Source organism: Scyliorhinus torazame, chromosome 6, assembly GCF_047496885.1.
Source record: "Scyliorhinus torazame isolate Kashiwa2021f chromosome 6, sScyTor2.1, whole genome shotgun sequence".
Lineage (NCBI taxonomy): Eukaryota > Metazoa > Chordata > Chondrichthyes > Carcharhiniformes > Scyliorhinidae > Scyliorhinus > Scyliorhinus torazame.
This window is the reverse complement of record NC_092712.1, coordinates 304,026,796-304,053,934: the sequence shown is the minus strand read 5'-3', so window position 1 is coordinate 304,053,934 and position 27,139 is coordinate 304,026,796. Positions and strand designations below refer to the sequence as shown.

Here is a 27,139-nt window from a genome sequence, read left to right as displayed (position 1 = left end):
TGTGGATAGGGAACACATAATACAGGGGGATTATGTGGAGCTGGCATGTGGCGGGGGCTGGGAAACACCTGTAAATTACAGTCCTCTCTTGCAGGCTTGAGCATCCTCCGAGGCCCTTGGAGACCTTTTGACCCGACCCGACCTGACCTCCGCGACCTGGAAGAAGATCGGGCCGAAACCGGATGTGAAGCCCCGACCTCGATTTGGAGCCGACCCGAACCTCGGAGCTCCAAACCCGGCCTAACTACCGACGCCAGCCCCCGGATCACCTTGCCCAGTCCCTGGAGCTCCCGACCCGACGGCAAGATGCGGCCCAACGCAACCCCGAGAGACCCGCCCAGCGACTTGACCCCGAGAGGCCCGCCCAGCGACCCAACCTACCTGGTGATGGAAGAAAGAAAAATCCACGTGGAGGCTCGACCGGGCCTACTTCAAGATCCGACCCCAGGAGCGCCCAGGGAGGGAACAGACCACGGGACCCAGCCCAACCTGCCTCAGGAAGCCCCTGCCCACGACCCAGGACCCCCGAAATGGCGGAGACCCCGCGTGAGGACCCAAACGCGCTGCAAGGTATTGTTGAGCAGGTTCTAGATTGTTGAATCACGCACTAAGAGATGCTGCCAGTTAGAAAATTTACTTTACAAAGAAAACTATTAAGGTGGGAAAGAGGATATGGATTAGGTACACTAAGATTTGGACTTTGGACCATTTTATCATTTAGCAATGGACTTGCTATGGCAATGATCAATGTATCACTCCACTTTTATGCTCTACGAAGCCTCACTGTCTGATTGCTGCTGAATAAATAAAACTTTAGGTCAGAAGCATATAGGATTAAATGAATAGTTTTTTTTCCTTTTGTTTCCAGACAGGATTTAAAAAAAAAATCATTTATGGGATGTGGCTGTCGCTGGTTGAGCCAGCATTTATTGCCCATCCCTAGTTTCCCTTCAGAAGGTGGTGGTGAGCTGCCTTCTTGAACCGCTGCAGTCCCTGGGGTGTAGATACACCTACAGTGCTGTTAGGGAGGGAGTTCCTGGATTTTCCCCCAGCGACAGTGAAGGAACGGCCGATACCTTTCCAAGTCAGGGTGGTGAGTGACTTGGAGGGGAACCTCCAGGTGGTGGGATGCCCAGGAATCTGCTGCTCTTGTCCTAGATGGTGGTGGTCATGGGTTTGGAAGGCGCTGCCTGAGGAACCTTGGTGAGTTACTGCAGTGCATCTTGTAGATGGTACACACGGCTGACACTATTCGCGGGTTGTGAAGGGTTTGAATGTTTGTGGAACTAGGAGCAATCAAGCGGACTGCTTTGTCCTGGGTGGTGTTGAGCTTCTTGTGTTTTGGAGCTGCACTCATCCAGGCAAGTGGAGAGTATTCCATTACACCCCTGACGTGCCTTGTAGATAGTGGACAGGCTTTTGGGGGGGGGGTCAAGAGGAGAGTTACTCGCCGTAGGATTCCTAGCCTTTGACCTGCCCTGGTAGTCACAGTGTTAATATGACGAGTCCATTCTAGGCATGCCCGGCACTTTCAGGATTTTGGAAAGGCTTCGCGAAGGTTATGTCCAAGGTCTTGGGACACTTGGGTAAAACCGAGCTGGGGGATAGCGATATTTGGGGTATCAGATTATGCGGAAGTGCAGGAGTCGAAAGAGGGCGGAGTACTGGCCTTTGCCTCCTTGGTAGCCCGGGTGAAGGCTCTTGTTTTTTTTAATTAAATATTTTATTGAAAATTTTTGGTCAACCAACACAGTACATTGTGCATCCTTTACACAATATTATAACAACACAAATAACAATGACCTATTTTATAAACAAAAAATGAATAAATAATAAATAACAAAAATGAAAACTAGCCCTAATTGGCAACTGCCTTGTCACAAGTAACACTCTCCAAAAATATAATTTAACAGTCCAATATATAATTATCTGTAGCAACGACCTATACATACTATACAGTATATATTAACAACCCTGAGAGTCCTTCTGGTTCCTCCCCCCCGCCCCCCCCCCCCCCGATCCTGGGCTGCTGCTGCTGCCTTCTTTTCCCCATTCCGTCTATCTTTCTGCGAGGTATTCGACGAACGGTTGCCACCGCCTGGTGAACCCTTGAGCCGACCCCCTTAGGACGAACTTAATCCGCTCTAGCTTTATAAACCCCGCCATGTCATTTATCCAGGTCTCCACCCCCGGGGGCTTGGCTTCTTTCCACATTAGCAATATCCTGCGCCGGGCTACTAGGGACGCAAAGGCCAAAACATCGGCCTCTCTCGCCTCCTGCACTCCCGGCTCTTGTGCAACCCCAAATATAGCCAACCCCCAGCTTGGTTCGACCCGGACTCCCACTACTTTTGAAAGCACCTTTGTCACCCCCATCCAAAACCCCTGTAGTGCCGGGCATGACCAAAACATATGGGTATGATTCGCTGGGCTTCTCGAGCACCTCGCACACCTATCCTCCACCCCAAAAAATTTACTGAGCCGTGCTCCAGTCATATGTGCCCTGTGTAATACCTTAAACTGAATCAGGCTTAGCCTGGCACACGAGGACGACGAGTTTACCCTGCTTAGGGCATCTGCCCACAGCCCCTCCTCGATCTCCTCCCCCAGCTCTTCTTTCCATTTCCCTTTTAGTTCATCTACCATAGTCTCCCCTTCGTCCCTCATTTCCCTATATATATCTGACACCTTACCATCCCCCACCCATGTCTTTGAGATCACTCTGTCCTGCACCTCTTGTGTCGGGAGCTGCGGGAATTCCCTCACCTGTTGCCTCGCAAAAGCCCTCAGTTGCATATACCTGAATGCATTCCCTTGGGGCAACCCATATTTCTCGGTCAGCGCTCCCAGACTCGCGAACTTCCCATCCACAAACAGATCTTTCAGTTGCGTTATTCCTGCTCTTTGCCACATTCCATATCCCCCATCCATTCCCCCCGGGGCAAACCTATGGTTGTTTCTTATCGGGGACCCCCCCAAGGCTCCAGTCTTTCCCCTATGCCGTCTCCACTGTCCCCAAATCTTCAGTGTAGCCACCACCACCGGGCTTGTGGTGTAGTTCCTCGGTGAGAACGGCAATGGGGATGTCACCATAGCCTGTAGGCTAGTCCCCCTACAGGACGCCCTCTCTAATCTCTTCCACGCCGCTCCCTCCTCCTCTCCCATCCACTTACTCACCATTGAAATATTAGCGGCCCAATAATACTCACTTAGGCTCGGTAGTGCCAGCCCCCCCCTATCCCTGCTACGCTGTAAGAATCCCTTCCTCACTCTCGGGGTCTTCCCGGCCCACACAAAACCCATGATGCTCTTTTCAATCCTTTTAAAAAAAGCCTTCGTAATCACCACCGGGAGGCACTGAAACACAAAGAGGAATCTCGGGAGGACCACCATCTTAACCGCCTGCACCCTCCCTGCCATTGACAGGGATACCATATCCCATCTCTTGAAATCCTCCTCCATCTGTTCCACCAACCGCGTTAAATATAACCTATGCAATGTGCCCCAATTCTTAGCTATCTGGATCCCCAGGTAACGAAAGTCCCTTGTTACCTTCCTCAACGGTAGGTCCTCTATTTCTCTACTCTGCTCCCCTGGATGCACCACAAACAACTCACTTTTCCCCATGTTCAATTTATACCCTGAAAAATCCCCAAACTCCCCAAGTATCCGCATTATTTCTGGCATCCCCTCCGCCGGGTCCGCCACGTATAGTAGCAAATCGTCCGCATACAAAGATACCCGGTGCTCTTCTCCTCCCCTAAGTACTCCCCTCCACTTCTTGGGACCCCTCAACGCTATCGCCAGGGGCTCAATCGCCAGTGCAAACAATAATGGGGACAGAGGGCATCCCTGCCTTGTCCCTCTATGGAGCCGAAAATATGCAGATCCCCATCCATTCGTGACCACGCTCGCCACTGGGGCCCTATACAACAGCTGCACCCATCTAACATACCCCTCTCCAAAACCAAATCTCCTCAACACCTCCCACAAATAATCCCACTCCACTCTATCAAATGCTTTCTCGGCATCCATCGCCACTACTATCTCCGTTTCTCCCTCTGGTGGGGCCATCATCATTACCCCTAACAACCTCCGTATATTCGTGTTCAGCTGTCTCCCCTTCACAAACCCAGTTTGGTCCTCGTGGACCACCCCCGGGACACATTCCTCTATTCTCATTGCCATTACCTTGGCCAGGACCTTGGCATCTACATTTAGGAGGGAAATAGGTCTATAGGACCCGCATTGTAGCGGGTCCTTTTCCTTCTTTAAGAGAAGCGATATCGTTGCTTCAGACATAGTCGGGGGCAGTTGTCCCCTTTCCTTTGCCTCATTAAAGGTCCTCGTCAGTACCGGGGCGAGCAAGTCCACATATTTTCTATAGAATTCGACTGGGAATCCATCCGGTCCCGGAGCCTTTCCCGCCTGCATGCTCCTAATTCCTTTCACCACTTCTTCTACCTCGATCTGTGCTCCCAGTCCCACCCTTTCCTGCTCTTCCACCTTGGGAAATTCCAGCCGATCCAAGAAGCCCATCATTCTCTCCCTCCCATCCGGGGGTTGAGCTTCATATAATTTTTTATAAAATGTCTTGAACACTCCATTCACTCTCTCCGCTCCCCGCTCCATCTCTCCTTCCTCATCCCTCACTCCCCCTATTTCCCTCGCTGCTCCCCTTTTCCTCAATTGGTGTGCCAGCAACCTGCTCGCCTTCTCCCCATATTCGTACTGTACACCCTGTGCCTTCCTCCATTGTGCCTCTGCAGTGCCTGTAGTCAGCAAGTCAAATTCTACATGTAGCCTTTGCCTTTCCCTGTACAGTCCCTCCTCCGGTGCTTCCGCATATTGTCTGTCCACCCTCAAAAGTTCTTGCAGCAACCGCTCCCGTTCCTTACTCTCCTGCTTCCCTTTATGTGCCCTTATTGATATCAGCTCCCCTCTAACCACCGCCTTCAACGCCTCCCAGACCACTCCCACCTGGACCTCCCCATTATCATTGAGTTCCAAGTACTTTTCAATGCACCCCCTCACCCTTAGACACCCCCCCTCATCTGCCATTAGTCCCATGTCCATTCTCCAGGGTGGGCGCCCTCCTGTTTCCTCCCCTATCTCCAAGTCCACCCAGTGTGGAGCGTGATCCGAAATGGCTATAGCCGTATACTCCGTTCCCCTCACCTTCGGGATCAATGCCCTACCCAGCACAAAAAAGTCTATTCGCGAGTAGACTTTATGGACATAGGAGAAAAACGAGAACTCCTTACTCCTAGGTCTGCTAAATCTCCACGGGTCTACACCTCCCATCTGCTCCATAAAATCTTTAAGTACCTTGGCTGCTGCCGGCCTCCTTCCAGTCCTGGACTTCGACCTATCCAGCCCTGGTTCCAACACCGTATTAAAATCTCCCCCCATTATCAGCTTTCCCATCTCTAGGTCCGGAATGCGTCCTAGCATCCGCCTCATAAAATTGGCATCATCCCAGTTCGGGGCATATACGTTTACCAAAACCACCGTCTCCCCCTGTAGTTTGCCACTCACCATCACGTATCTGCCCCCGTTATCCGCCACTATAGTCTTTGCCTCGAACATTACCCGCTTCCCCACTAATATAGCCACCCCCCTGTTTTTCGCATCTAGCCCCGAATGGAACACCTGCCCCACCCATCCTTTGCGTAGCCTAACCTGGTCTATCAGTTTCAGGTGCGTTTCCTGTAACATAACCACATCTGCCTTAAGTTTCTTAAGGTGTGCGAGTACCCGTGCCCTCTTTATCGGCCCGTTCAGCCCTCTCACGTTCCACGTGATCAGCCGAGTTGGGGGGCTTCCTACCCCCCCCCCCCCCTTGTCGATTAGCCATCACCTTTTTCCAGCTCCTCACCCGGTTCCCACGCAGCTGTCTCTCCCCCAGGCGGTGCCCCCCCCGCCCATCCTCTCCCATACCAGCTCCCCCCTCTCCCCAGCAGCAGCAACCCAGTAATTCCCCCCTCCCACCCCCCCCGCTAGATCCCCCGCTAGCGTAATTACTCCCCCCATGTTGCTCCCAGAAGTCAGCAAACTCTGGCTGACCTCGGCTTCCCCCCGTGACCTCGGCTCGCACCGTGCGACGCCCCCTCCTTCCTGCTTCTCTATTCCCGCCATGATTATCATAGCGCGGGAACCAAGCCCGCGCTTCTCCCTTGGCCCCGCCCCCAATGGCCAACGCCCCATCTCCTCCACCTCCCCTCCTCCCCCCATCACCACCTGTGGGAGAGAGAAAAGTTACCACATCGCAGGATTAGTACATAAAACCCCTCTTTGCCCCCCACATTCGCCCCACCACTTTGTTCGAACGTTCTTTTTAATAACCCGCTCATTCCAGTTTTTCTTCCACAATAAAAGTCCACGCTTCATCCGCCGTCTCAAAGTAGTGGTGCCTCTCTCGATATGTGACCCACAGTCTTGCCGGTTGCAGCATTCCAAATTTTATCTTCTTTTTATGAAGCACCGCCTTGGCCCGATTAAAGCTCGCCCTCCTTCTCGCCACCTCCGCACTCCAGTCTTGATAAACGCGGATCACCGCGTTCTCCCATTTACTACTCCGAGTTTTCTTCGCCCATCTAAGGACCATTTCTCTATCCTTAAAACGGAGGAATCTCACCACTATGGCTCTGGGAATTTCTCCTGCTCTCGGTCCTCGCGCCATCACTCGGTTTGCTCCCTCCACCTCCAACGGACCTGCCGGGGCCTCCGCTCCCATTAACGAGTGCAGCATCGTGCTCACATATGCCCCGACGTCCGCTCCCTCCACACCTTCAGGAAGACCAAGAATCCTCAGGTTGTTCCTCCTTGCGTTGTTTTCCAGTGCCTCCAACCTTTCCACACATCGTTTCTGATGTGCCTCCTGCGTCTCCGTCTTCACCACCAGGCCCTGTATATCGTCCTCATTCTCGGCTGCCTTTGCCTTCACGACCCGAAGCTCCCGCTCCTGGGTCTTTTGTTCCTCCTTTAGCCCTTCGATCGCCTGTAGTATCGGGGCCAACAGCTCTTTCTTCATTTCCTTTTTGATCTCTTCCACACAGCATTTCAAGAACTCTTGTTGTTCAGGGCCCCATGTTAAACTGCCACCTTCCGACGCCATCTTGGTTTTTGCTTGCCTTCCTTGCCGCTGTTCTAAAGGATCCACTGCAATCTGGCCACTTCCCTCTCCTTTTTCCATCCGTATCCAGGGGGGATTCCCTTCTGGTTTACCGCACAGTGTTTTTAGCCGTCAAAATTGCCGTTGGGGCTCCTATCAAGAGCCCAAAAGTCCGTTTCACAGGGAGCTGCCGAAATGTGCGACTCAGCTGGTCATCGCCGCACCCGGAAGTGACCGGATGAAGGCTCTTGTTAATGTGGAGGGACGCAAAGCCCCCAAGCGTAGAGGCTTGGGTCAGTGACATGGCTGGGTTTCTCAGGTTGTAGAGGATAAAGTTTGCCTTGCGAGGGTCCTTGCAGGGGTTCTCCAGGTGGTGGCAACCGTTCCTTGACTTTCTCGCGGAACGTTAGGTGGAGGTCAGCAGCAGCAGCAAACCAGGGGGGGGGGGACTGACTTCATTTGTACTGGACAGATGCCCCACCTTGTTTTGTTAAATTGTTAATTTGTTAAATGGTTAAGTTGTTTTTTGTTTTATTGCTATGTTTTCTTTTCATTGTTTTTCTTTTTGTAGTGGCTTGTAAAAATTATTGAAAAATTTTGAATAAAAACAGATATAAAAAAAAAAATGACTAGTCCAGTTCAGCTTCTGATCAATGGTAACCCCCAGGATGTTGATTATGGGGAATTCAGCGATGGTAATGCCATTGCATGTCAAAGGGCGATGGTTAGATCCTCTCTTGTATGAGATGGTCATTACCTGGCACTTGTGTGGCGGGAATATAACTTGCCACTTGCCAGCCCAAGCCTGGATATTGTCCAGGTATGGCTGCATTTGGACACCCATTGCACAAGTAACAAGGTTATAATATCGGGGGTAGGGTGGGGGGATTTTCCACTCCCCCCCCCCCCCCCCCCCCCGCGGTGTGTTTCTTGGTGGTGGGAGGCGGCCCGCCATTGGCGACAGCGAGATCTTCTTGTCCCTCCACTTTTAATGGGATTTCCCATTGAATCAACCGGCGCCCCCGTAATCGGGAAACCTGTGGTGAGGGGTTCGCTGTCGGCTGAGGAATAGATATCAGTCAGACAGCGGGTGCACCCCCCTTTGAAATCGTGCCAATGGGATTGTTTACATTGGAGGGCAGACCGGATCTCAGTTTAACGTCTCATGAGAAAAGACAACACCTCAGTAATGCAGCGTTAGCCTAGATTCTGTACTCAACTCTCTGGAGTAGGAATTGAATGTGCAACTTTCTGAAGTGAGAGATGCTGTACGACATTTTGGATGGGACCAGCAGTAAAAGACTTATAGATTTTTGTGAGAAATCTGGCCGCTCTAAAGCCTTTATGGTTTCTTGCTTCTTCTTATGCTTTAGTTTTGTCAGCAACACAGACTATCATCCGTGTTCCAACATTTATAAATGTGGTCAACTCCAGCTAAACTACTCGGGGCCCATTGACATGGTAGTCATGCTGGTTGAAATAAGTCTACACATTTCTGTTGGCCTTGCTAAAGCTCCAACCTCTCCTTGGACAACTACTGCGCAGGTGGAGATCAAAATATCAGGAATAAACAACAACGTCCATTCCACCATTTCCTCACAATTCGGGTGCATTCAGGAAATTCCATCAGTCCCATTCAATTTCGGGATTGAGGTGATACACGTGGATTTTCTTGGTCCACCTTTTTTTTAAAGCTCTGCTATGCTACAATTATTTTTGTTTTACACTCAGTCAGATGAAGAATGTCTATCTCTGGCAATGGTACCAAGCTGTGCTCTGAAAATGCAAGAGTCAAGTTAAGGCATTTCCTTAATAAAACAAACACACCAAATTTATGCCCAAGTCATGTGGCTTACCTTGAAAAAGAGTTATCAAAAATCAGCAAATACAGCCCTGGATTCCTAACCTTCAGTTGTCCTTGTATCGTTTCCTTGTGGGAATTGCAGCGAGTTAAGGGAATTAAAACCTGTGTATGAACAAAAGGCTTTGTGAAACATTACGATCCAAAGTGAATAATGGCTCAGAAAATAAAGCATGCCACTCTGAAGATTCTTGCGTGTAAGAGCATTGGCAGATTAGGGTAAGATGCAGGGGAGACCTGTCGCAAGCACAGGACTAGTGACATCCTGATCACCCTGCCTTTCATTCAGTCAGTCAGTCTGTTGATGCTGACAGGGATGTGTACAGTACTTTGCTTTCTGAAGTCAATGACCAGCTCTTTAGTTTTGCTGGCATTGAGGGATAGATTGTTGTCCCTGCACCAGTCCACTAGGTTCTCAATCTCCCTCCTGTATTCTGACTCGTCGTTATTCGAGATCTGGCCCACTATGATCAAATTGTCAGCAAACCTGTAGATGGAGTCGGAACCAAATTTTGCCACGCAGTCGCGTGTGTACAGGGAATATGTAGGGGGCTAAGTACGCAGCCTTGCAGGGCCACGGTATTGAGGACTATTGTGGTGGAGGTATTGTTGTTTATTCTTATTGATTGTGGTCTGTGGGTTAGAAAGTTGAGGATCCAGTTGAAGAGTAAGGAACCAAGTCATAGGACAATGCTAAAACTAAATCTTTTATTTCTGAACAACACATTGTGTGGGATTTGCTTGCTTTTCTTCCCTTCTCTGCCACCACTCTGCCCCATCATTAAGACTGTGGTACTGGGAACAGGCTGACAAAACACATAAACCATAAACATTCACGGCCAAATGAGGCCCTGGCTGGAATTGGCCATCTGCAAGAGGACTCAAGTCAACACATAAACTCATTATCACCAAATGGGCTTTGTGATTACCCACTCATGTTTACACAAAAGAACAAGCCCATGCTATAACTGTGTAACTAACTTCCAGACACAGGTGATCAACTTTGTAGCAGGACAAGCGCCAATCAATGAGGCCATCAGGTTCCATAATGGGCTAATAGCTGGTCAGACAAGAATGTTTCAGAGGACAATGGACCTTGATTAGTTCACCCTGGCTGAACAGGTGTAACATGTTTATTCCCATGAACGAGCTCATGTTTATTCCCATGAACGAGCTTAAGTCTGGGTGGGACAACGGAACTCAGGCCAGGTGTAGATCTGAACATTGGAACATATAATCAGCAATAACCTGGGAGTCCCCCAGGAACAACCATTTCAAGAAGAAGGGACCCTGGGTTCTGAGCACAGAGAAGATATCCACGTTGAGTGATCGTAGCCTGGCTAGCCTCCTTCACTAAGTACGGGTTAATACCTAGAGCTCAGCTGTGAGTCATATTTTGTGAGTGAGAGAATTGGGAATAAAACTGTGTTAAACCGAGAACCTGTTTTGTCCTTTGTTTGTCTCATAAGTAAAGGCACCTGGGTAAAACTTTTTGCTAATAAACTGGTCGAAGTATCTGATGATTTACAGACAAAAAGACATAGGATCACAAAGCATAATGCAGCTTGATGGACAAGTTGCCATTTAAAATAACTGGTAGCAGTTAAAGAGGGCAGTGTGAGATAGTCTGTGTGCGTTATAACAAGTTAGAGAGAGAGCAGTGTGGGATAGTCTGTGTGCGTTAAAACAAGTTAGAGGGAGGGCAGTGTGAGATAGTCTGTGTGCGTTATAACAAGTTAGAGGGAGGGCAGTGTGAGATAGTCTGTGTGCGTTATAACAAGTTAGAGGGAGGGCAGTGTGAGGTAGTCTGTGTGCGTTATAACAAGTTAGAGAGGGCAGTGTGAGATAGTCTGTGTGCATTATAACAAGTTGGAGAGGGCAGTGTGAGATAGTCTGTGTGCATTATAACAAGTTAGGGAGAGGGCAGTGTGAGATAGTCTGTGTGCATTATAACAAGTTAGAGGGAGGGCAGTGTGAGATAGTCTGTGTGCATTATAACAAGTTGGAGAGGGCAGTGTGAGATAGTCTGTGTGCATTATAACAAGTTAGAGGGAGGGCAGTGTGAGATAGTCTGTGTGCATTATAACAAGTTAGAGAGAGGGCAGTGTGAGATAGTCTGTGTGCGTTATAACAAGTTAGAGGGAGGGCAGTGTGAGATAGTCTGTGCGCGTTATAACAAGTTAGAGAGAGGGCAGTGTGAGATAGTCTGTGCGCGTTATAACAAGTTAGAGAGAGGGCAGTGTGAGATAGTCTGTGTGCGTTATAACAAGTTAGAGAGAGGGCAGTGTGAGATAGTCTGTGTGCGTTATAACAAGTTAGAGAGAGGGCAGTGTGAGATAGTCTGTGTGCGTTATAACAAGTTAGAGGGAGGGCAGTGTGAGATAGTCTGTGCGTTATAACAAGTTAGAGGGTGGGCAGTGTGAGATAGTCTGTGTGCGTTATAACATGGAACATACAGTGCAGAAGGAGGCCATTTGGCCCATCGAGTCTGCACCGACTCACTTAAGCCCTCACTTCCACCCTATCCCGGTAACCCAATAACCCCTCCTAACCTTGGACACTAAGGGCAATTTAGCAAGGCCAATCCACCTAACCTGCACGTCTTTGGACTGTGGGAGGAAACCGGAGCACCCGGAGGAAACCGACTCAGGCACGGGGAGAACGTGCAGACTCCGCACAGACAGTGACCCAGCGGGGACCCTAACAAGTTAGAGGGATGGCAGTGTGAGGTAGTCTATGTGTGTTATAAAAAGATAGATGGAGGGCAGTGTGGGGTAGTCGGTGAGCATATTGTCGGGAAAACAAGGAATTATAGATGCAATGTTCCTAAAATTGCACAGTCTTGGATCAGGCGAGACAAGCTGTGTGAAACTCGCTGGCTTCACAGGTCATGATCTAGCAGCTCCGTTAGGCATGGGCGCAAATACTGTGGTGGCCACTAAATCTCGCGAGCGGCCAAAAACGGGATTTGCGCCAGCAAAATCTCATTTTAAGATCTACCCCGACGCACCTCCACTGGTGGCGCAATGGAGGAGTGTTACCTCCCTGCCAGAGCCCTCTTGATCTGCCCCCTTCATGTGTGCTCTTGGCACTGCCAGGGGACACTGTCAGGGTGCCAGGGGGAACTGTGCAGCCTCGTCCCTTAACCCCAGGGTCTGGCTGGGTCATCAGGACTAGCCCAGTGCGTCACTGGCGAGGGGCATGCCTAACGTGGCTGCGAGATCACGGCCTATAATATTTTAATTTTGGTAACAGCGCTGTCATGTTTCCCATATACTGGAAAACAGGCTGGCTAGGGGTGATTGGTGTAACCTAATCCTAAATAAGGGACAGTAAGGGTGAGAACCTAATTTGAATGAATCGAAATGCATTTTAATCTAGTGAGTTTAAAGTTGAATCTTCGGACTTCATTGAATCTTCCCATCCACCGGCACAATGTCATGCGGGCACAAATTACTGCTGTTTTTTAAGAACAGGAATCAGGTGCCGTGAGAGGGAAGAAGGAGGTGAGCTCCACTCTCCGCCTTGTACCCAGGGTATGCAATGGGACAGTCCCCGCAGCGGGTGGACAAGCATTTAAATTTCATAGAGTTGCTGTCCAGGAGACTGAAATGTAAAGGTCTGAACAATGACAGCAGCGGGGGTTCAATTCCCGTACCGGCCTCCCCGAACAGGCGCCGGAATGTGGCGACTAGGGGCTTTTCACAGTAACTTCATTGAAGCCTACTTGTGACAATAAGCAATTATTATTATTATTATCTTAGTCCTGCCAGTCCCTGATTCGGAGAGTAATTGCGCCCTCTAACATTCCTGGAACTCACGCTCGTCAAATGAATTGGCCATCACGAGTTAACCCTTAACAATATCAGCTATCCACATTCTCAAAGTCAAGGATATGGGTGAAAACTCATGTTTCTGGGATAAAAGGTTGGCTGCAGGGGATCGAGAGGGTATGTGTAAGCAGAATTGCCGGACCCCAGCACCTGCCATAGAGGGTCCATTAGCCCTCAAGGGATACATAAGCATCTAGTTGACCCTCTCATGAGGGATGGGCAACCGCTGAAACAGCCTGAGAGCATCCCAAGTAATGTATATATTAAGGGAGGGGACAACCAGACAGGAGGCCGGAGACTCTGAAGGGGCGAGGGCATTGACCGGAGCTGGTCAAGTGATGAAGTTGGAAGGACACCAGACATGTAAGTGAGTGCTAGCTGCTGGATAAGGTGTGGGAGTGGCTGCTTCAAGGACTGGGAGTACAAAGGGTGAGGGGAGGGTCTGAAGGTAACCGGCTGGGACAGCAACCTGACTGCCTCTCTCTCTCATCCTTCGCAGTTTTCTGAGAGATCTTGGAATGGAGCTGGCAATTCTGCTTGTGACAGCGCCGAAGGAGCACAGATTCTAGCAACAATGAGCGGTCTTATCCAGGGAGAAACAAGCACCAAGAACCCGGGGGGCTACTGGGCAGGCTCAAGGGCCGAACAGGGGACTCAAAGATGAAGAAGGAGTCCGAGGGTTTACAGGACCTGTGTGTCCTTCATGGAGCTGTTGAACAAAATGTGCAGCACGAGACTCTGCCTCAACATGGAGGTCGGGCAGCACGTGTGACAATCTTGCCAACTTGGCGCCACGTGGAGGTGGAGGGAACCCGCTCCCTGGAAGCCCCAAACATCTACGGCATGGGATCGTTCCATGGCTCAACGGGTGACCGGTGTGGCATCTCGCAGTCATCTGCCCACAAATCCCTTTGTCCCATAGCACCTGAGGGGGATTGGAAGCAAGAGTCTCGGGTTTGCTGATTAATGGCAGAGTCTTTCCAGGATGTATGTTACACTCGGTTTGACTGGGTCTAACCGTTTCCCTTACATTGAGGGCCTGTGTGAAACGTTGTGTCCAGATTGGGTGAAGACCTAGCCCAGTGCGGGGAGGGTCAAAGACAGGCGTTAAAGTTGTGAACAAGACATTTTATAAGGTGACGAGTGCAATTGCGATGTTTTATTATGACCCCCAACTATCTGTGCCTAACTTCACCTGTGCCCACACTGTTCCCCTCCAACTCCTTACTCTTGCAAGCCCTCCCACTGTCTCGGTATATTCCATCAGAAGTAGAGGCAGCCTGCTGCCTTCCACATCCTGGTCCTGAGATGGCCTTGACGGCTGTCCTCTGGAGAACCCCAGCCTACTATTGGGTGGCACTGATGTTGCCACATCACCCTGTTCCACCCGCTGCCCCTGAGATGTGCCAGTATCAGGGAGGGGTGATTCAGAATGGCTGGTCATTTTCAGGGTCTCCTGGGTGGAAGGCCCCAGGATTTACTCCAGCAATTCCTCCTTCCTCCAGGTGCTCGTGGGCCCCTGGGTTATTCCATGGGAGGAAGGGGCAGCTGGGGTGAGCTCCAGAAGTCTCAACTTTATCTGGCGCTGTCAGTCCTGGAGGCTTTCCAGTGTATGCACCATGATGTTGATTCCCTCGTCCATGGTCCTCAGGGACTGAGTCGTACTTCGGAGTTCTCCAGTCATGGCTCTGGCGTCGTGCCAGACTTTCCACTGCGAACGCCACCCATGCAGTGCTGGCCTGGGTGCCACGCAATGTCGGCAACATCTCGTGCTATTGAAGGCTGTGGGACTCTTCCTTCTGGCCTTGCAGTTGCAGGATGTCGCTGCCGTCTCCTCTTGATAGTCCCAGCTCTGCCTTTGCATCTCAAGCAGCTGAGCGACGAATGTGCCAGAGGCACCACCCTTGGCTGGGGCACCTGGCTGGGGCACCTCTGACTGTCTGACCCCTGGGACATTCCTGTCTCCACCTGATGTGCATCAGAAGCAGTGTCGTGTTAGCCAGATAGGAACCCAGAAGCCTATCTGTTAAGTTTGCCCACTGAAGTGCTTGTCTCTACAATGATGGATGGTGTGGGTGATAGCTGTGATGCGCCATTTGTGTCCTCCTCGGAGGTCTCCTCCGAGCTGCTGTCAAATGTGGCTGGGGTGGGGGGGGGGGGCCCTCTCGGGATTCACATCGATTTTCCTGCCGAAAATGACACTGCCATTTTTTCCATAAAATTCCACCCAAGATCGTTTTGGAACAGTATTAAAGTTTTTAAAGTGCTGTTAACTGTGTAAAGCTGGGGGTGAAACGGTGGCGCAGTGGGTAGCACTGTTGCCTCACGGCGTCGAGGACCCCGGTTCGATCCCAGCCCCGGGTCACTGTCCTTGTGGAGTAACATTCTCCCCGTGTCTTCGAGGGTCTCATCCCCACAACCCAAAGATGTGCAGGGTAGCTGAATTGGTCATGCTAAATTGTGCCCCATAATTGGAAAAAAGAATTGGGTGTTTTAAATTTATTTTTTAAAAAACTGTGTGAAGCTATTCTTATGTTTAAGCATATTTAAAAAAATATATTTATTTTAATAAATATTTACTATAATATAAAATCATTGCAATTGGTTGGGGAGGTCATTTCCTGATTTCAGAACACCTCCTCACAATATCAAATTTGTAAAAAATCGTTTTGGCAGCTGTTTCAAGCCTCCCTTTGGGACTTGTGCAGCTCAACATATATATCGTCAGCCGTTCCTTAACAATATTAACAAGAGTTCCCAATGGCTGCAGCACGAGTGGAAGATTTTCATTGCCGGAGGCTGCAGATCGATCTGTAGAATGGCCTTGAGCAGCTTGACCCAGAGACAAACAGCTTTGATTATATCACCTCAGCAGATGTGGTGGCTGGTTGGATAACTGCCTGAGAGACAACAACATGCACAATGGTGGTAGAAGTATGAATGTTGTCACTCAGAGAGCACAGCGGGTGATCGAGGTCATGTGTTTAGAAGGAGCCTTGGTGGTGGAAGGAGTATGCGTGCTGCTTCGTCCTGGATGGTGTCAAGCTTCTTCAGTAGTTTTGGAGCTGTACTCATCCAGGATTCCCACTGGACGAGGACGAGCCATTCGTGGCCGGAGTCCCACCCTTACCAAACCCTCGGAACAATCCAGAGAACAACTCAGAGGAAGACACCGACATCTTGGTACTGCTTTCATCCACAATCACAGAGACTATCACCTCAGTGGGACATGTCAGAAGCCAGGCTCACCCTCTGGTGAGCACCACACACAAGTTACAGCACATCAGCTGGAGGCAGGGAGTACCAAGGGAGTGGATGGTCGGAGGGCTGTCTGACCCCAGGGAATAGCTGTCACCTAGACAGATGTTGCACTTCTGGAAAAGATGATCCCATCACTGGGTCATATGCAGATTCCGAGCCAGAATCTAAGAGTGCCTCTGACTTCCTGTCTGTCTGTATTTATACATTTCCCGTGCTCCCTCTAGTGATTGCTTAGTTGTATTGCATTTACATTGACCCCTTGTGTATATATACACAGATATGCAGATCACTACACCCCCCTTTTTTTCTTTTACATATTTTCTGTACAATGTTAAACAGTTAGGTTAATTATGATATGTATATCTGTAAAAGTGGTGGTGATATTGGTTATTATACAAAGCCACTTCATATTTATGAGTCCAATCTTAATAAAAACATTTATGAGTCCAAACTTTAAAAAAAACAATATTAACAAGATAGAGAGAGGGCAGTCTGAGATAGTTTGTGTGGAATTTTAGGGAGGAAAAAGGAGAGAATAGACAAAGCGCGCAATTCTCTCAAAACATTCCCCAGTATGGTCTCTGGGGGTGCGATTCCCACCAGGTGGTCCAGCACGAATCACATTGCTACACAACCACACTTAGAAATTTCTTTGGAGGTTGGGGTGAACTGTGTCCTAAATGTGCGGGGCCTAAAGGCACTGCCCGGTCCGGCTCCTCAGAAGGGCGCCCCGATCTTAGACGAATGCTCCGCATCCCACCCAAGAACCAATTGCTGGCATCAGGCACCCTCCCCCCCCCCACCCCGCCCCTCAGGTAATCGATACTCCCACTATGGGGTCACCAAGGCGCCAACGCTGTAAGTGTGCAATGCGCTGATTTGTCCTCGACCACCCAAGGGCTACAATGATCTCTGAGACTTCTGGTGTGGTCATCACTTCTGGTCTCCATTTGTGTGCAGGCCAGGAGAGATTTCTGGCAGCTTCACGTTGCGCCGGCAGGTGGGAGAATGGCAGGAGCCGGGAGAATCCCTCAATGGGGGCGTGAACCAGATCACACCAGCTATGAGCAGTCCAGGAGCATTGAAAACCATTTGCTGTCCAGAGAATCGCGCCGAAAGAAAGAAAAGTGCCGAAACAAGTTTCATGAATCAACCGTAGAACTTTAGAAAGGCATTAAATAATAGAGGAGAGATCTTGTGGAGGATCAAAGTGGGTTAACTGGGAAGGGTGTTGATCGTATCGGGAGGAAGCGGTAACCTGGAAGGGAGGGAGGTAACAGCCAGTTCCTTCCTACCCCAAATTTAGGGATGCATATTTTAAAGTCTTGTCTTGTTGGTTACACTTTGCGTATCGAGCCACATGTAGACCTGGTTTTCCTGAGTGCAACTGGCATAGGCTGCCTCAAGAAAAAACAGTTTTTGCAGGGGACGCCTTCAAGCAGATGTTAGGGCACTTGCCTGCAGAGGTAAATAACCTAGTGCCTTGTTTATAAGCCTGGACTCTGCATGGTGACTTTCATAACCGTACCAATACCATGTGCAGTGCGGTTTCAGCTTATAATGAGCTTCTTCTTCCAGCCTGCCATACTGGAGGCTTAAGAAGCGGTCTGAAAAATGACTGTTATGTGGCTGAATTTATAGGGTCTATTTACGAATCCTCTGTCTCTCTATCATATTTGTATATATTACCTTGAATAGGGCCTGTGTTTTACTGCTTCTATATATATTTTGTATTACAGCAATAGGCGAGGCTGTTGAGGTGTGTAACCTGTAGCAAAACCAAAGTAGATCAGAAACTATATGAGGAGTCCTGGAGTATGAATTTCACAGGGGATCAAGATATTGACCTTGAATATGGGTTGCCCCAAGGGAATGCATTTCGGTACATGCAATTGAGGGCTTTTGCGAGGCAACAGGTGAGGGAATTCCTGCAGCTCCCGACGCAGGAGGTGCAGGATAGAGTGATCTCAGAGACATGGGTGGGGGATGGTAAGGTGTCGGACATATACAGGGAAATGAGGGACGAGGGGGAGATCATGGTAGATGAGCTGAAAGGGAAATGGGAAGAAGAACTGGGGGAGGAGATTGAGGAGGGGCTGTGGGCTGATGCCCTACGTAGGGTAAACTCATCGTCCTCGTGTGCCAGGCTAAGCCTGATACAATTTAAGGTGTTACACAGGGCGCATATGACTGGAGCACGGCTTAGTAATTTTTTGGGGGTAGAGGATAGGTGTGCGAGATGCTCGAGAGGCCCAGCGAATCACACCCACATGTTCTGGTCATGCCCGGCACTACAGGGGTTCTGGGTGGGGGTGGCAAAGGTGCTTTCGAAGGTGGTGGGGGTCCGGGTCGAACCAAGCTGGGGGTTGGCTATATTTGGGGTTGCAGAAGAGCTGGGAGTGCAGGAGGCGAGAGAGGCTGACGTGTTGGCCTTTGCGTCCCTAGTAGCCCGGCACAGGATATTGTTAATGTGGAAGGAAGCCAAACCCCCGGGTGTGGAGACCTGGATAAACGACATGGCAGGGTTTATAAAGTTAGAACGGATTAAGTTCGTGTTAAGGGGTTCGGCTCAGGGGTTCACCAGGCGGTGGCAACCGTTCGTCGATTACCTCACAGAAAGATAGAGGGAATGGAAAAGAAGTAGACAACAGCAGCAACCCAGGGGGGAGGGGGGGGGAAGAGGAATCGAACGGACTCTCAGAGATGTTATTGTATATGTATAATATGTATAGGTATTTGTTATAGGTAATTGTATATTGGATTGTTGGATTGTATTTTTGGAGAGTATTTATTTTGGACAAGGCAGTTGCCATTCAGTTTTGTTTTTGTTTATATATTATTTATTTATTTGTTTAAAACTGGCCACTGTTATTTATATTGCTTTATTGTTGTGTAAAAGAAACACAACGTACTGTTATGTTTGGCCAAAAATCTTGAATAAAATATATTAAAAAAAAAAAGATATTGACCTTAAATCTACTCAAGGGTTTTGCTGGGCTCCTGCTGTAACTCAGGCAGCATACAGGTAAAGCCCATTGGGAAAAGGCAAGGAACTGGTCACACTGGGTGCACACCAACTCTGGGCTCTAAATGCCAAAACCTCCACCCACCCCCTACATTGGCATCTGGTGAGGTGAAGCCTGAATTATACCATTCTCATCTTTGTTTTCAAATCTCTCATGATCTCACACCTCCCAATCTTTGTGCCAACTGGACTCTTCCAATTCTGGCCCCCCGTATTTTAATGTCTACACCAGCTGTGCTCCCAGCTGCCGAGGTCCTAAACTCTGGAACTCTCGCCCTCACTGAAACTCTCTGCCTCTCTCTGCTCCTTTCAGGTGCTACTCTTTGACCAATTTTTAGTCACCTGTCCTAGTGTATAATAATAATAATCGTTAGTGTCACAAGTAGGCTTACATTAACAGCGCAATGAAGTTACTCTGAAAATCTGGTTTGGTGTCAAATTTTGTTTGAAAAAGCTCCTGTGAAGCGCCTTGATTTGGGTTGTTTTACCGCATTAAGGGCGCTCTAAAAAGGAAAATTGTTGTACCATGGCCAATTCCTGGGACAGGTCGCTAGACTGTTGCCACCAGAAAGGGCATGCTGCACTATATTATTTGGAATACAAAGAAAGATGAGTCACACCATCCTCTAGATGGGTATAAATAGGTACGGCCCATATATGTTGGAAGGATACATAAGAGGGTAGCCTGGGAACCTCCATCTGGTATGCACTGGGGAGTGCTGACAAGTGGCAAGTTACATTCGTGCCACACAAGTGTCAGGCAATGACCATCTCCTACAAGAGAGGATCTAATCATCGCCCCTTGACATTCCATCGCATTACCATCGCTGAATCCCCCACAATCAACATCCTGGGGTTACCATTGATCAGAAACTGAACTGGACTAGCCACATTAATACAGTGGCTACCAGGGCAGGTCAAAGGTTAGGAATCCTATGGCGCATAACTCACCTCCTGACAACCCCCGAGCCTGTCAACCATCTCCAAGGCACAAGTCAGGAGTGTAATGGAATACTCTCCACTTGCCTAGATGAGTGCAGCTCCAACAACACTCAAGAAGCTCGACACCATCCAGAACAAAGCAGCCCACTTGATTGTTCCCACTTCCACGTTCAAACCCTCCACCACCGACGCACAGCGGCAGCCACATGTACCATCTACAAGGTGGACTGCAGGAACTCGCCAAGGTTCCTTAGACAGCACCTTCCAAACCCACAATCACCACCATCTAGAACAACAAGAGCAGCAGATACCTGGGAACCCCACCACCTGGAGATTCCCCTCCAAGTCATTCACCACCCTGACTTGGAAATATATCGCTGTTCCTTCCCTGACGCTGGCCAAAATCCTGGAACTCCCGCCCTAACAGCACAGTGGGTGTACCTACACCCGAAGGACTGCAGCGGTTCAAGAAGGCAACTCACCACCATCTTCTGAAGGGCAACTAGGGATGGGCAACAAATGCTGGACTAACCAGCGATACTCAGATCCCGAATTTAAAAAAATGTCACTGGAAATACACTCATGGTAGTACAGATGCTAGCTGGTCTGCCAATGAGATGCCATTCTCTAACCCTGGGATATCTGCAGGCATCCCTGTTTCCGGACTTTTGTGTCATTTATCATTTAAATAAAAACACTGAATCAAACGTACAATTATGATTTGCAAAAGTCAGATTAATGTTAAAAACATGAAATTGTTTAAAGCCTTTTTTGAATTCCTTATTTGGGCAGTGCTGTTTTTGAATTATTTGCATTTCTGAGGTTAGAGAACAGAGCATGCGACTTCTGCTGAGATTGTTTACCACTGATTGATATTAGGCACGAAAGGAAGTGGTTCGATTTGTGGATTGGTGCAATGCAAATACAATGACAAGCGCATGACCCTTTTGCGTCTTAATCCTAGTGATAAAACCTGTAGTGCTTGCTGTCAAAGGAGGAGAATGATATTTAGTCATAGAATTTACAGTGCAGAAGGAGGCCATTCGGCCTATCGAGTCTGCACCGGCTCTTTGAAAGAGCACCCTACCCAAGCCCACACCTCCACCCTATCCCCGTAACCCAGTAACCCCATCCAACACTAAGGGCAATTTTGGACACTAAGGGCAATTTAGCATGGCCAATCCACCTAACCTGCACATCTTTGGACTATGGGAGGAAACCGGAGCACCCGGAGGAAACCCACGCACACACGGGGAGAACGTGCAGACTCCGCACAGACAGTGACCCAAGCCGGGAATTGAACCTGGGACCCTGGAGCTGTGAAGCAATTGTGCTAACCACCATGCTACCGTTGCATCATCGTATTGTTAAACATTTTACTGAATAATGACAATTTGAAAATAGCAAGCAGGGTTTTTAGGATAGTGGGGTTTCCCGTTCTGCCTTCCGAAGATTTGGCGGGAAACAAATCCTCGTGAGCACCACCTGCCCCACAGTGATTTTGCGCACCAACAAACATTAATTAGCTACAGGCGGGACCTTCGCCCCTCACCCGCGAGGAAATTCCACAAGAGAGCTGCCGGCCTATCTGATTGTCTGGTAGCTCACTAGTCCCTGCAGCACCAGAAGCTGCATTGGGCAGGACTGGGAATCCAAATCCCGGGATTCCAGGAATAGGTAAGTTTTCAGGTGAGATGCGCGGGCAGGGTTGGGGGAGGGGAGGGGTTGTGATGGGGTGAGGGATTGGGATGTCATGGGGGATTAGGGGGCAAAGGGAGATTCCATGTTACCGGACCTTAAGCGGGGTAGGGGATGGGAATGTCGACAAGTTAAAAACGGACTCTTGATCGAGGTCCCTCCCCACTTCCTGCCTCTGGCCTGAACACGATTATTTTTGGGCTTCTCCCATATCTGGGAACTTCTCCCGCCTACCTGGAAATTGAAGGTGGGTGGGAACTGTCCCATAAGTGGTTAGTAATTGGCCATTTAAGGGCTTCAACTGAGGCAAAGGCGAATAGCCTGTCCAAGGCCTCTCCCGCCCAGCATAACATTACATAGGAGGGGTGAGTGGGAATCCAGAGGGAATTTTACCAAGGAATTTCCATCCAACGAATGTTACATTTATCCTCCACCTACAAACCCGGCTGCGGGGACCCATGACTCTGCAAACAAGACCAGCCAGTTACAAAATACCTGACATTTTGTAAGACATCCACATTCTCTGAAACTCTTATGGCAGTCTGTGATACCAAATAGATTAAAAACGGACTCAAAAAGCCCATTATTATTTACAGTGTACTAACTGGTATAATGTCATAGTTTCATTCAGAAATTGGGCTTCCTGCTCCTTCTCTGGGTACAAGTTGAATTTGGACAAGAGCAAATTCTTGGGGGGGTGGGGGGGGGGAGAGAGATAAAAATTAAAATTATTTAATAGCTCGCCTGGTTGTTATGGGCCAGGGTTTAGAGAACCCCAAAGTGTATCATGGAGTTTACCTGACCCACAATTTTTCATAGATTGTGGTATGGGGAGCACATGGCCCACTCTACAGGTGTGGCATAGCAGAAATGGAAAAGTATTGTTCTATGAACTCAAGTTGACCTTTTTAAAACAGACAGTGAACATCTTAGCGACCATTAATTCAAATACAACCCCCAAAGAACACAACACTAAATAATCCTTACGCTGTCCTTTTAACATCAAGAAGACTTACAAAAGAAACACCTTTTAACAGAAGCACATCAGGTTAAAGTCACTACTGAAAACATTTATAATTCTGAATTCACCAAATGATCAAGAGATAGTCTTTTCATGGCAGAGAGATCAACAGTACACCTGCTCTGTCTGGCTTCAGCTCCCACACTGAAAACGAAACTAAAACACACCCTGCAGCAAACAGCCTAAAACGAAACTAAAAAGCTGACAGACAGCCCAGCTCCACCCACACTCTGACATCACCGATAAACACCCATTTCTTAAAGGTACTCTCACATGACGTGGTGAATGGGGTCAAGTCTGATTGCAGAAGTGAGATAACCTTGTCTTTTCTTGGCAGACCTGTTCAGACTATTAAAATGAATGTCCTCCTGAGGTTTTTATTCAATTTTCAATGTCTCCCCAATTTTCTCCCCGAGTTAACAATTAGTATCCATGGGCGGCATGGTGGCGCAGCAGTTAGCACTGCTGCTTGACGGCGCCAAGGACCCGGGTTCGATACCGGCCTGAGTCACTGTGGGTATCCCCCTGTCTGCGTGGATCTCACCCCCACAACCCAAAGAAATGCAGTGTAGGTGGATTGGCCACGCTAAATTGCTCTTAATTGGAAAAAAATTGGGTACTCTAAATTTTTTAAAAAGCTTTATCTGTAATGTTCTTGACGGATGGCCTGATTTATATAACAAGAACACTTGTAGCTAAAGCTATAAACGATTTATTAACATTAACTGTGGGTCAAATATATTCAAAACAACAGATGAATAACAGTTTGAACATGCACAAGCAACCTCTCACCCAGCTCCCGAGACAGTGAGGTCACCTGACCATAACATTCACTTATATACTAGTGAGACTCCTAGTGGTCAGTCGGTGAATTACAATTCAACAATAATATCAATAATGATAACCTGTATTGTCACAAGTAGGCTTACATTAACACTGCAATGAAGTTACTGTGAAAAGCTCCTAGTCACCACATTCCGGCGCCTGTTCGGGTACACAGAGGGAGAATTCAGAATGTCCAATTCACCTAACAGCACGTCTTCTGGGACGTGGGAGGAAACCGGAGTACCCGGAGGAAACCCACGCAGACATGGGGAGGACGTGCAGACTCCGCACAGACAGTGACCCAAGCCGGGAATCGAACCTGGGACCCTGGTGCTGTGAAGCAACAGTGCTAACCACTGTGCTACCATGCCTCCCATCACTACAGTATCCTCTTTTATTTGGGCAGGCATGACCCCAAGGATCCGTAGGCATTTCTCCAGAGGGATAGACAGGTGGTTTAGCTTTACCAATTTGTTATTTTATTATTGGGCTGCCAATGGAGAAACTGCTGGGGTGGCTTAGTGATCCGTGTTCCACCTGGGAGCAAATAGAGGCAAATTCTTATAGGGGCTCTAGTTTGGATGCTCTAGTGACTGCCTCGCGTCCATTCTCTCCTATGAGATTTTCTTTGAATCAGGTGATGGTGTCCATCCTGAGAATCAGACAGCATTTTAAATTCAGCTCCATGTCACTTTTGACCCCTATCTGTAGTAATCATCTCTTTGTGCCGGTGAACTTCGGACTCGAGGTTTAGGACATGGAGGGGAAGGGTCTGGAGAGGTTTGGGGACCTGTTTGTGGAGGGTAGGTTCACCAGTTTTGAGGCGCTGTCAAAAAAATGTTAACTCCCTGTAACCAATTTTGTTTCGATACTTACAGATTTGTGATTTCTTTGCGGAAGTCTATTCCTCTTTTCCCTGGCACTGCCGTCCTCCCTGCAGAAGAGGATTTTATCTTTTTGGCCAGGTCTGGTCGGGGGAGTATTTTGGGTATTTATGGTCAGATTACATCAGCAGAGTCGGCTCCGTTGGATGAGGTGAAGATTAATTGGGAGGGCGAATTGGGTCCTATTCTCGATGAGGAGGTATGGAGCGAGGCTCTTCTTACGGTCAACTTCTCGTCCTCCTGTGCTCGGCTTAATTTGATACAGTTCAAGGTGGTGCACAGGGCTGCTCTGACCAAGGCGAGGATGAGTAATGTTTTTTCCCACGTGTGTGAGCGATGTTCTCGGGAACCGGCTAATCATACGCATATGTTTTCGTCCTGTCCCAAGTTGTTAAGCTTTTGGGTCTTTTTCTTTCACACCATGCCAGAGATTCTTAATGTCGAACTGGAGCCTTGTCCGCTAGTGGCCATTTCGGGGTTGTGGACTTGCCGGTACTGCTTGGGTGACGTTATGGAGTTTCTATATTTGGGGGAGGTCGGTAGAAGGGTCCTACTTAACATGACAGCCATTCATTTCCTTTTTTAGCGAGTTAGTCACCGTCAGTTGTGAAGGGTTTTATTTTTAGTTTAATGTTGGGGGGGGGGGGGGGGGGGTGGGCTAGGATTGGATGTTTGCTTCATTGCTGATTGTGTTCCTTTTCAGAGAATACCGTTCAGAGGGAGGTTATTCGGCCCATCAGGTCTGCACTGACCTTCTGAAAGAGCAACCCACCCAAGCCTGCTCCCCCACCATATCCTTGTAATCTTGTAACCCCATCAAACCTATGAGCACTAAGGGGCAATTTAGCATGGCCAATCCACCTAACCTGCACATCTTTGGACTGTGGGAGGAAACCGCAGCTCCCGGAGGAAACCCACGCAGACACAGGGAGAAAGTGCAAACTCCACACAGTCACCCAAGGTCGGAATTGAACCCGGGTCCCTGCCGTCGTCAGGCAGCAATGCTAACCACTGCGCCGCCACATTGTAACTTGATGCATTTGTTGCTGGCACACCAGCTCCGTAAGAGGATGGCAGCGAGGGAAATAGGGGGAGTCAAAGATGGAAGGGGAGCCACGGTTCAGAGTGTGACGAAAATAAACGAGGTATTTAAGGCCTTTTATGAAGAGCTGTACAGATCCTAGCCCCCAACGGGGGAAGAGGGGATGAGACGATTCCTAGATCAACTGAGATTCCCGAGGGTGGAGGAGCAAGAAGTGGCTGGTTTGGGGGCACCAATTTGGTTGGAGGAGCTGAGCAAGGGTTTGGGGAGCATGCAGGCGGGGAAGGCCCCGGGACCGGACGGATTCCCGGTGGTGTTTTATAGGAAGTACGTAGACCTGTTGGCCCCGCTACTGGTGAGGACCTTTAATGAGGCAAGAGAGGAGGGGACCCTGCCCCCGACAATGTCGGAAGCGACAATTTCCTTGATCCTAAAGCGGGACAAGGACCCACTGCAATGTGGACCGTACAGGCCGATCTCGCTCCTCAATGTGGATGCAAAGTTGCTGGCAAAAGTGCTGGCCACGAGGATCGAGGACTGTGTCCCGGGGGTAATCCACGAGGACCAGACGGGATTTGTAAAGGGCAGGCAACTAAACACCAATGTGCGGCGGCTCTTAAACGTGATAATGATGCCATCGGAGGAGGGAGAGGCGGAGATAGTGGCAGCTATGGACGCGGAGAAGGCCTTTGACCGAGTAGAGTGGGAGTACCTCTGGGAGGTGCTGCGTAGGTTTGGGTTCGGGGGAGGGTTTATCAGTTGGGTTAAGCTCCTTTACAGGGCCCCGATGGCGAGTGTAATGACGAACCGGCGGAGGTCGGAGTACTTTCGACTGTACCGAGGGACGAGGCAAGTGTGCCCCCTGTCTCCCCAAACTGGCCCCAAACTCTCAGGACCACCACCACCACGGGGCTGGTGGAGTACCGCGCCAGCGCGAGCGGCAGAAGCGCAGTTACCAACGCCCCCAGACTGGTGCCCTTACAAAAAACCACCTCCATACGCATACTGGCACCATTTTCAATATAACATGTATTAACAAATCTCTAGCTGTAACAAATTGACGTAACAATCTAAATACTGTTTGCATATAACAAATAAGTTAAACATTTGTGTCACTCAGTGTCATGTGAGAGTACCTTTAAGACATGGATGTTTAAGCAATGCACCTTCTAGAAAACAGTGATGTCAGAGAGTGGGTGGAGCTGGGCTTTAGATCAGCCATTTAGCAGTTTTGAGTTTCAGTTTGGAAATGCAGCTTGTGTGTGACTCTGTGTTTCCAGAGAGCTGCAGTTTTGCAGTAATAAAAGAGCTTGGGAGTGTCTGTGTTTGCAGTGAGCTGGATCTCTGCCATGAAAGACTATCTCTGGATCATTAGGGTGATTTAAACTCATAACAGTAAAGCCTTTAACCTGATGTGATTCTGTTTAAAGGTGTTAAGTCTCTTGGAAATTTGAAGGAACATTTTGAGGAATTATTTACTGTTGCAATATTTTCTGAGTTATCTTTGAAGTAAGGGGTGTTAAGAGATCCAATGTTTATTTAAGATGTTAAGTTGAGTTCATGGAATAAACATTGTTTTGTGTTTTTCAACCCACGTGTCCATAATTGTAATCCAACACCTCGGGAACAAGCC

At 48.9% G+C, this 27,139-nt stretch overlaps 1 protein-coding gene across 3 annotated transcripts in view; it reads right to left on the bottom strand.

Annotated features, from left to right (window-relative positions):
* The window catches only part of fyco1a (FYVE and coiled-coil domain autophagy adaptor 1a), a 353,805-nt gene that overhangs the window by 13,178 nt on the left and 313,488 nt on the right, over positions 1-27,139 (bottom strand). For all 3 annotated transcript variants that reach the window (XR_011947883.1, XM_072509960.1, XM_072509962.1), the window contains one exon: positions 8,971-9,080. Coding sequence is in view for 2 of the 3 variants with exons in the window: in XM_072509960.1 (XP_072366061.1) it covers positions 8,971-9,080 (110 nt within the window). In the remaining variant the exon portion in view is untranslated. The remainder of the gene's footprint in view (positions 1-8,970; positions 9,081-27,139) is intronic.